Source organism: Patella vulgata, chromosome 4 (genome assembly GCF_932274485.2).
Source record: "Patella vulgata chromosome 4, xgPatVulg1.2, whole genome shotgun sequence".
NCBI classification, from domain to species: Eukaryota; Metazoa; Mollusca; class Gastropoda; family Patellidae; genus Patella; species Patella vulgata.
The window spans coordinates 25,964,144-25,973,863 of record NC_065882.2 but is presented as its reverse complement, the minus strand read 5'-3'; the positions used below and the strand labels follow the sequence as shown (position 1 = coordinate 25,973,863).

Below are 9,720 nucleotides of genomic sequence, written 5' to 3'. Positions count from 1 at the left end.
ATGTAATTAGATTACAACTTGGTTTCAATGTTGGTAAATACAAATCAAATATATTTCAAACACTCATAAGAATTACAGTTGGCGGCAAGAAACTTCAGGTGACCACACACTCCTCATAGTGTTTTAGTTGATGGGGAATGCAAGACTTGTACTGGAAGATGATAGGTGGTCATACTGTAAGTATTTGTTGAGTTAAAGGAGCTAAGTCTCTAACTCAATATTTTCCATAATATTCAATATTAAAAACACATATAGTATTCAATATTGGTCCATTTCAATCCATAATGATGTTGTCATGTTGCCGTGGAAATGTGTGATCCCAATATCCAATATTTAAGACACAATGCACATTCTAAAATCCGTATACGAGAGAGAGAGAGAGTGAATGGGGGTTTAACGTCCACTCGACACAAACTAGGTCATTTCGGAACTAACATATGGTTCAATTTTATTTCCATAATTCGCTTGCGCGTAGGGGTCTTTAGCAGTGGGAGGTTGGACAGGCGACCCTACTCCTTGTCACGTACAACCGGGAAATCGAATCCACGCCAGTTGACTCAATGACAGACTTATGATATAGCGCGCACGTGCTAACCATTCAGCCCCCCACCCCATCCGTATACGAGTTGTGCACCCTATCGTTTCAGGCGGAAAAGAAATGAACAAAGAAAAACATATCCTAAATTACAATGCAGCAATAAATAGTAATGGCTGATCCACAATTAGGCCTAATGATAAAATAATAATAAAAAAAACGTGAAGAGTGGGCTAATTAGGCGTAAATGGTTGTCGTTCAGTTTGGACTGTTCGCGTATTTCACCGAACATAATTGATTAGAAATTATAATTTTTAAAAAAAATTGAATATAAATCACTTTATATACACTCATATTAGATTAGTATGTGCTTTGAGAGAGCTCAAAATTCGACAAAAGCGTTTTTCTTCTGAAAGTGTTATTACAGGCTTGTATGGCAAACAGAATATTTTCTTTTATAAATTTATGGATTTATAATATTATTAACAAAGGTGTCGTGATCAGTTATAAAGAGGCACGATGATCGAAACCCAGTTTGTAGTTTGTTTTAGTTGGAAATAAAATGAAATGAAATGGGGGTTTAACATCCTATATACTGTTCTGCTCCGAACTGGGCTAACGAAGACGGGCATACGCCATACAGAGTGCTATATATATGAGGGAAATTTTGCCCGGACAGCGGCACTACGGCCTACTCTTATATCGAATTCCAACTGTCAAGGGGTCTTTTACGTGCACGCCAATGTGTACACGGGACCTCGGTTTTTCGTCCCATCCGAACGACTAGACAGCTTTCCTTGTGAGCCCCTCCGTCCTGCATCACTGACAAGGGAGAACCACGCCGGAAAATCTGGATGAACTTTCTCGGCCAATGCAGGGATCGAACACCCGACCTCCAGGCTAGGTGTCCGTTAAGAGTCTACTATTAATATTTTTGTAGTTTATTTGTACGGAAAATGATCGAAAAAAAAAAAAGAGGTAAAGATCATTATTAGCTTCGGATCTATGAGAGATAACGTACAAGTTGTATAGGTGGGCGTATTTTGACCTAGTTTTATAAGAGACAGCGAAAATCCTGGTGTTAAATAAACACACAATTGACCTGTGTTCGATATTAATGAATGTGTTTAATGTAAACGTTTGAATTGTAAGTTGGAAGCATCAGATGTGTGTCGCTTTTATATATCCGTGTCAGGGGTGTTACAAAACTTCCTTTTAGTTCCCGATCATTTTTAGTCCAACAATAACTATATTATCATGGCGACAGAAGTACAGCCAGAATTTACTAAATTATTGACTGGTCTAATGGGAGCTGAAGGGCCAGTATTTGATAACGAAGGGTCAATGTACATGGTGGCACCCGAAGTTGAAAATAGTGGTGGCTATGCTGGTCAGATATTAAAAATAGACTTAGAAAACCAGACGGTAAGGTTGTTTTTATATTTTTTAAGAAATCGTTATGTAGGTATTAAAATAAGGGGAGGCAACTGCGGGAATACCTGCACAATATGTAACCACGAAAGTGCTCATTTGTTTACCACTATGCCAATGCTTCAAATCATAGTAGTCCCAGCTCGATCGGCTTACAAGTCTGGGTATTATAGTTGGGTGTGGGGCCGGGAGCGGGTGCAGAGATTGAATTACCCGAAAAATTTACAGTCGCGGCCGTCGAATCGCCGAAGGCTTGAATCACGGCAATTGGGGAGAGAGGGAGATTAACGTCCACTCGACACAAACTAGGTCATTTCGGAACTAACACATGGTTCAATTTTATTTCAATAATTCGCTTGCGCGTAGGGGTCTTTAGCAGTGTGAGGTAACCGGAGGACCCGGAGAAAACCCACGATGTTGGACAGGCAACCCTACTCCTTGTCACGTACTACATTCATAGAAGCAGCGGTGGGCGCAAACGCGTTTTCCTGCTACAGGAATACAGTAACAAGAAAGGACCTGAGTCAAATATTCCACCTTATTTTGTGGCTTTGGAACCGCGAACCCACACTGTGCCCACCTGAATTCCAGATGTTGTGGGAGAGGGGGCAGAAATGAAATGGCCGAAACAATTCCCGCTCACATTCCACAATGAATCAGACTGTTGCCGCTGCATTCACCTGATACCAGAAAATTCGCTAATGAAACAAATGATGATGGCCGAAAATCATGTCGGACTCGGAGCAGAGTGACTAGTCCAATATGGCAGTACATGTAGATGCCGTTTATTACTCTAATTTTAAATATTTTAGTCGATTTAAATAAATTTTGATTCCCAAAAAAATGACGACACAAATAATGACCGATGCCCAAAAACGGTCGCAGTGTATTTCCAGACCAAAACGTCATGGGATTTCTGGTATTTTATCTTGCCAAATAGAAGGTAAAATGTGTTGGGTTTTTTTCCACTTTACCCGTCTGCTTGAAAAATTGATGAAACAAATAATGATCGATGCCCAAAAACTGTCGCTCTAATAATAAAGTATAATTTATCGATACGGGATTTAAAACAGACCAATACTAAACGGAAATACCCAGACACTAAGCGGAAATACCCAGACCGATAACTAAACGGAAATACCCAGACTGTGACTTACAACAGAGCCCGTGAGAGTGGGCGGGGGACAGCTGGGACACTTGTTGCATTGTAGAAGATCGAAAAGTAGAAGATAACCGGTGACTTTTCTGAATGTGGGTACCTAGTGGCGTGGATAGGATTAGAATCTGATTCTGTCAGTCCACATTTTTTTGATAAATATTTGAATTATAAACAATAAGCCACCCGCCCGGGCCTACGCGCCGTACATGGGGCCCCGGTCCATCTTATACCGATTGAGGCTCTCGTCGCCGCCGGGGTATCCGGGCCCCCTTCCGTTTGAATCCAGTTTAATATGATTTTGGGTATTGAAAAAAATAACCGAATTTTCGTTTGATATTTTGGTGTCTGATGATCACGGTTTTTGTTTTTCCATTTGTTTGCATGCTTAAAATGTCCTGTAAAAATCATCTGATTATTATTACATCAGTAAAACTAAAACGTTGGACATGTATTTGGTATGTCATTATATTGTGTTAAATCTCAGTTAACCCAGATATACGCCAAAATGAGGCTAGAAACCATGTATCTTACAAAAATTTTCGAGCCCGGGCGGAGTTGCTTGTCCATGCCGCGGGCTATGACTTACAGAGCGACTTTTCGACATGTGGTCTTTAATGTCATCTAGTAATTAAGCCATGTGTTATCCAGTTTAGTGTCTGTTGAAGAAAACGATCATGTAAGTGAAAAACTACTCTGACTCGAATCTCTTATACAATACTTAATCCGATCTTCTTTATTTGATATAAAAAGGTGGATGCTGGTTTCTGTTTATCGTCCCGAAAGTCAATCAGCTTCAAGATAAAGTTGACTCAGGACGGGATAATCTTATCGACGTGGGTCCAGGACAAGTTTATGGGAGTGTGAGGGCTGAATTAAGAAAGAAAAAATAATTTCAATTTGGTGCATGCGGAGGTACATTCTGAGAGAGTTACACAAGTTAAATAAAATAGACATATTGAACATATTTTGTATTCGGATATATATTAATATTTTGTAGGCCCCTGGTATACAGGAAATGTTTACCTGTAGTACACAGTACAACGTTTCTTTCTGTCTTGGGAAGGGGGAGGGGGTGGATGGCCGAATGGTTAGCACGTGCGCGCTGTATCATAAGGTCTGTCATTGGGTCAACTGGCGGGGTTTCGATTCCCCGGTTGTACGTGACAAGGAGTAGGGTCGCATGTCCTATCTCGCGGGTTTTCTCCTAGTCTTCTGGTTTTTTCGCACTACTAAAGAACCCTACGCGCAAGCAAATTGAACCATGTATTAGTTCCTAAATAACCTAGGTTGTCTAAAAATGACAAAAGAAAAAGAATATATCGGACAACCCTTGTTGACTGCCCGGACGACATTGGGCGTATGTTTCGTTGCCTGGCAACTATCTTTGTGAAATAGATAATTAGTATATATATTTTTTTTTCTTTTAGTCTACAGTTCTATGTAGTCCATCAGTCGATGGATATGGTGGAATACCAGCTGGGTGTCAAGCAGATAAGGAAGGAAATATAATGGTGGCTGATATGAGACTTGGTATATTAAAAGTACAACCCAATGGTACATTTTCACAGGTAATTAGGGGCTGTAAACGATAACTTTTCAATTCTTATATCCATGCAGGCTTTTTAACTGTCTTTATTTTGGAGAAGACGCTCTTCGGAAAAACTCAAGGCTCCGCCATTCCAGAACTATCGACATGAAACTTGGATTGTTTGGTTCTTGGACAATTGCGCATCTATTATCAGACTTCAGTTTTTGATTTGACGTCAGTCAAAGATTGCGGCAATGGTTCTTCTGGTTAATCTCGTCTTTAGTGGTGGTTACAACCATGGGCACCGGAACGGCGGGGCTATGGGTGCAAATGCCCTTTAGTCCCCAAAACACGGGGCAATTTCCCCGTTGTACTTACGTTTTTGTGGACCATCCTTTACACCAGCAATGTACGAAAGTCTCACCATCCTTCACCGATTTTAACAAGTGATATGTGTTCGGGCATCCGTTACCTAGGTAAGATGAAGATCATCTCTTTTAAATAGAATCAAATTACCCTGTTGGTAGGCCAGACCTTTTTATACGCCCACATTTCCATGCGGCCATATATTGTTCTCGCCCCTTTCCGCCCGGATGTCCGTCCACAATTTGTTTGTGGACACTCTACAGGTCGCAATTCTTATCCGATTTTGACGAAACTTGAAATATAGGTTTATCTCCAAAAGACCACGTGTTAGTCTCGAAATGACCTAGATTGTGTCGAGTGGACTTTAAAACCCATCTCTCTCTCCCTCTCTCTCTCTCTCTCTCTCTCTTGAGAGATACTATCTAGGTGTGTCCACAACCACTTGACATTAAGTTTTGTCTCCTAATATTGGATTTTGATAGATTACTTAATCTTGTGCTACCAGGTTATCATATTTTCAAGCTTGTTCCTTTTTTTAATTTTAGGTATGTCAAAAAGACAACGAAGGACTGGTTATGCAGGGTTGTAATGATTGTAGTTACGATTATCATGGTAATTTGTGGCTAACGGCACCAGCAGGCAGCATAGCTCCCAATCCATATACTCGTTCTATGGAGGTAATTATATACTTTAATCTTCGCATAACAAATTTGATGTTCCGATAATGTATATCCATTTACACTTTAAATAGTAGCGACAACCCATTGTTGGTATGCAACATTTTTTAAAATATATATTTTGATTAATTTCTTACGTTCATTATAGACCTTTTGATTTATTTCGTACTTTATTAGGAAAGTTTTGGCTCTGTGTATTGTTTAACCACTGATGGAACTGTAAAACGAGTTGCTACTGGCATTAGATTCCCCAATGGTATTGCTGTACAACATTCATCTGATGGTACGCCTTTAAAAGTCATAGTTGCAGAGACGCCGACTAAACTGCTATGGGGCTTTGATATACACGAGAAGACTAATTTAAAGAATAAAACGCAATGGGGTAAAATGCCCGGTAAGAATCTAATGTTCTTACTGATACTAAAGTGTGTTGAAATTAAATGGGTTTTAACCCCCTATAGTTCTGTACCGACAGGGCCAATGAAGAAGGAAGGGCAGAGGCCATAGACTGTCAAGAGCTATTTTAAGTGCACGCCAAATGTGTACACAGGATCTGTTTTTCGTCCCATTCGAACCACTAGACAGTGTTTCTTGTCAGACCCTAAATCCTGTACCGCCGCCAAGGGAAACCACGCCGGAAAATCCCTAGAAACTTTCTCGGCCAACAACGGGATCGAACCCTGCACCCTCAAGATTAGCGAACCAGCGTCTTGCTTACTGAGCTACCTGCCGATAACTTTTTATACGCCCACATTCAAATGTGGTCGTATATAATTGTCATCGCCCCGGTCCGTCGGTCCGGCGTCTACAATTGCTTGTGGACGCTCTAGAGACTGAAGTTAATATCCGATTGACTTTAAATTACAGTGTTTAAGGTCCTGAGATGAAGAGGCCTATTGATTATCAACGATTTCCGATAATTATTACTGCCAGAGTTATGGCTATTGATCAATTTGAAATATCTTGTGAGCGCTCTAGATGCTAAAGTTAATATCGATTGACTTTAAATTTATACACGGTGTTTAAGATCAAGAGGCGAAGAATCCTATTGATTTTCAACAATTTCCGATAATTACTGCCAGAATTACTGCCAGAATTATGGCCCTTGATCACTTTTAAAAAAACTATTGTGGATGCTTTAGAGGCTAAAGCTGATGTTTATATACTGCCAGAGTATGTAGAAACCTTGACCATTTTCTTGTGAGCGCCTCTAGATGCTAAAGTTGTACACGGTGTTTAAGATAATGAGATGAAGAATCCTATTGCTTTTCAACGATTTCTGATAATTACTGCCCGTGATCAATATCCGATTGACTTTAATTTTATACACGGCGTTTAAGGTCACGAGAAGAAGAACCCTGTTAATTTTCAGCGATTTCCAACGATTTCCGATGATTATGGCATTTGATATTAAATGTTTTGTATGCTACATGTTAGAATAGGGCAGAACTAGAAGCCAAATGGGTTGTTACATTAATCAGATTTTAGTGTGTTGTAAATGTTTTCATTTCTGACCAAAGAAAAAATATGCAACAACCCTTGTTGACTCCCCGGACGACTTACATGTAGCTGTTGTGGGCGTATGTTTCGTTACCTGGCAGCCTCTTTGATATTGATGATTGTAATTAAGATATTATTTTTTTTCGATGAGACGGATGTGTGCGATTCTAATTCCACATCTGCTATGTTTTGAATGCCCAAACAACTGCTGTTGAACTTTAATCTCAGCTGGTGTTTGTTTTGTTATATTTGCTAGAGAGGATTAAACATGGTGAAACATAAAGAGAGAAACACTATAACCTTGGCTAGCGATAACAAAACGATAGTTAAGGTTCTACTGAAGTCGAGACTCGTTGTCATGGCTGCTGAATGGTTTGGCTTGGGTAGAATCACATTCAAGATCTTAACATGATAACTTTCATCCCGACATGATTTCTGACGAAGATATAAGCATACCACGCACCACAAGAACTGAAATGAAATGAGATTTAGTGTTCTACTTTTCTGCACCGACTGGGCTATGGCAATCAGTTTGCTATGAGGGAAATTGTGCCCGGGCAGCGGCGCTTAAGCGCTTATCTCGAATTCCAAGTGCCAGTGGCTCTTTTACGTGCAGGCCAATGTGTACACATGATCTTGGACTTTCGTCCTAACTGACACCGTTCCTTACCAGGTCTTCCACCTGCAGCACTGACAAGGGAAACCTGACAAGGGGGAACCACGCCGGAAAATCGGGAAGAGGTTTATCGGCCATCACCAGGAGAGAATCCGAGATCTCCTAATTAGCGAGATAAGTCTCTTAATCACTGGGCCATCTTGTCTCCTCCGATAATAGGAAATATTCGCCAAAATTAATTTTATCTCCATATATTTAACATCAAATCATTTTTTTTAAGGAGTTTTGGAAGGAGGGGCTGATGGTATGGACTTTGATGAAGCTGGTAATCTGTTGGTAGCCCACTGGGGTTCTGGCCATGTCGAAGTATTTGGAACCAGTGGTGGAGATCCAATTAAAAGAATTAAATGTCCGTTTGAAAGACCCAGTAACATTCATTTTAAACCTAAATCTAAAACTGTTTATATTACTGAGCATGATAGTCATGCTTTGTGGAAGTTTGATTGGGAGAATCGTGGAAAAGCGCAGTTTTGTGAAACGCCATAGAGCATGTTGTTTTGGAGAGCTAAATGATTTAATCCATTACCAATAATAATTTATACGCCAAAACGATCTAGTGAATCCAAAGTAACGAAAACAAAGACTATATATGAACTGATATATAAAAAAATATAGAGAAAAATAATTAAAATAAATGCTTTTTAAAATATGTATTTTTTAAATGATCCAACATGACAGGAAAAAGGTTCAATATAGAGTGTAGGTCATAATCAATCAATATTTTTATTAAGGAAAATTATTAGCCAAAACATTAATCTAATCCATCAATATGGCCTTTTAAACCTTATATTATTTTCTATATTTCACACCGTCATTTTTATGTGTCTTAAATAAATAAAACAATATTCTGCTATCCTTCTGTACAAGTCTGCCCTTTCTTCACGAATGTTTTTATTATACTATGGTGGTCTTAATTTGCACAATTCCAACAATTCCAATTTAAATGAAATGGGGTTTAATGTGCTACCATCGTTTTATAGTGTAAATTATACCATGATAGCGGCGTTTCCGTCAGCTCCTCATCGAATTCCAACTGTCAAAGACCTTTTACGGGCACGTCAACGTGTTCACGCGAGTTCGATTTATCGTATAACCCGAACGAGTAGATCCTGTTCCTGCACCACTGACAAGGGGGGGAAATAGCCTGGAAAACGCCAATTAACTTTCCCCTTCAACATTACGATCGAACAAGGAATGAAATGGGGTTTAAAATCCCACTTTTCTGTTGTAACAAGGACCTCCTGATTAGTAGTTATTTCTTGTTTATTTTTCAAACATTCATAAATTCATCTAGACTAAAGTAATTTCATTTTGCATTATCTATTTTTAAACTATTATATAGCAAGAAAAAACAGCTCTTTAACTAAATGTTTTACACAATAGAGTTTAATACACGTATGTGATTGAATGTGGGTCAACTCAGTCACGTCTTGTTTTGAGGTTAGGGCACATAATTAAGATATTGCCACAAGTCTTTCAAAAGTAGCAATATGTACATATTTCTGAAGCAATGGTTACGAGCATTAGTAATCGTATTCCAATGTCTAATCCCAATAAACTTTTTATAGGAACCGTACCAATCTTTGATTACTCACCAACACAATTTGCTTATTTTGTTATGTTAATATAATAATGCCAAGGTGAGAAACGGACTGGAATTAAATAATTGGGATCAAAGTTCACTACTCTAGATTCCGTCAACCAGTGGCAATACTCACTAAATTTTGCCAGGTAGTCAATCGAGTCTATGATGACTTTTTAGAATTATCCACTTTAACAACAAAACTGTGGATATCCTATATTTACTGGATATCTAGAACGATATTTCAAAATAGCCAAAACATATTC

General features: G+C 39.1%; 1 protein-coding gene across 1 annotated transcript; it reads left to right on the top strand.

The window, feature by feature from the left end:
• The first annotated feature begins 1,411 nt into the window (after positions 1–1,411).
• Positions 1,412–8,725, top strand: LOC126818380 (diisopropyl-fluorophosphatase). Its single transcript, XM_050545773.2, has 5 exons — positions 1,412–1,960; positions 4,553–4,693; positions 5,565–5,696; positions 5,874–6,090; positions 8,093–8,725. The coding sequence occupies exons 1-5, from the start codon at positions 1,793–1,795 to the stop codon at positions 8,356–8,358; spliced, it is 924 nt and encodes a 307-aa protein (XP_050401730.1). The 5' UTR covers positions 1,412–1,792; the 3' UTR covers positions 8,359–8,725.
• Positions 8,726–9,720: the final 995 nt, after the last annotated feature.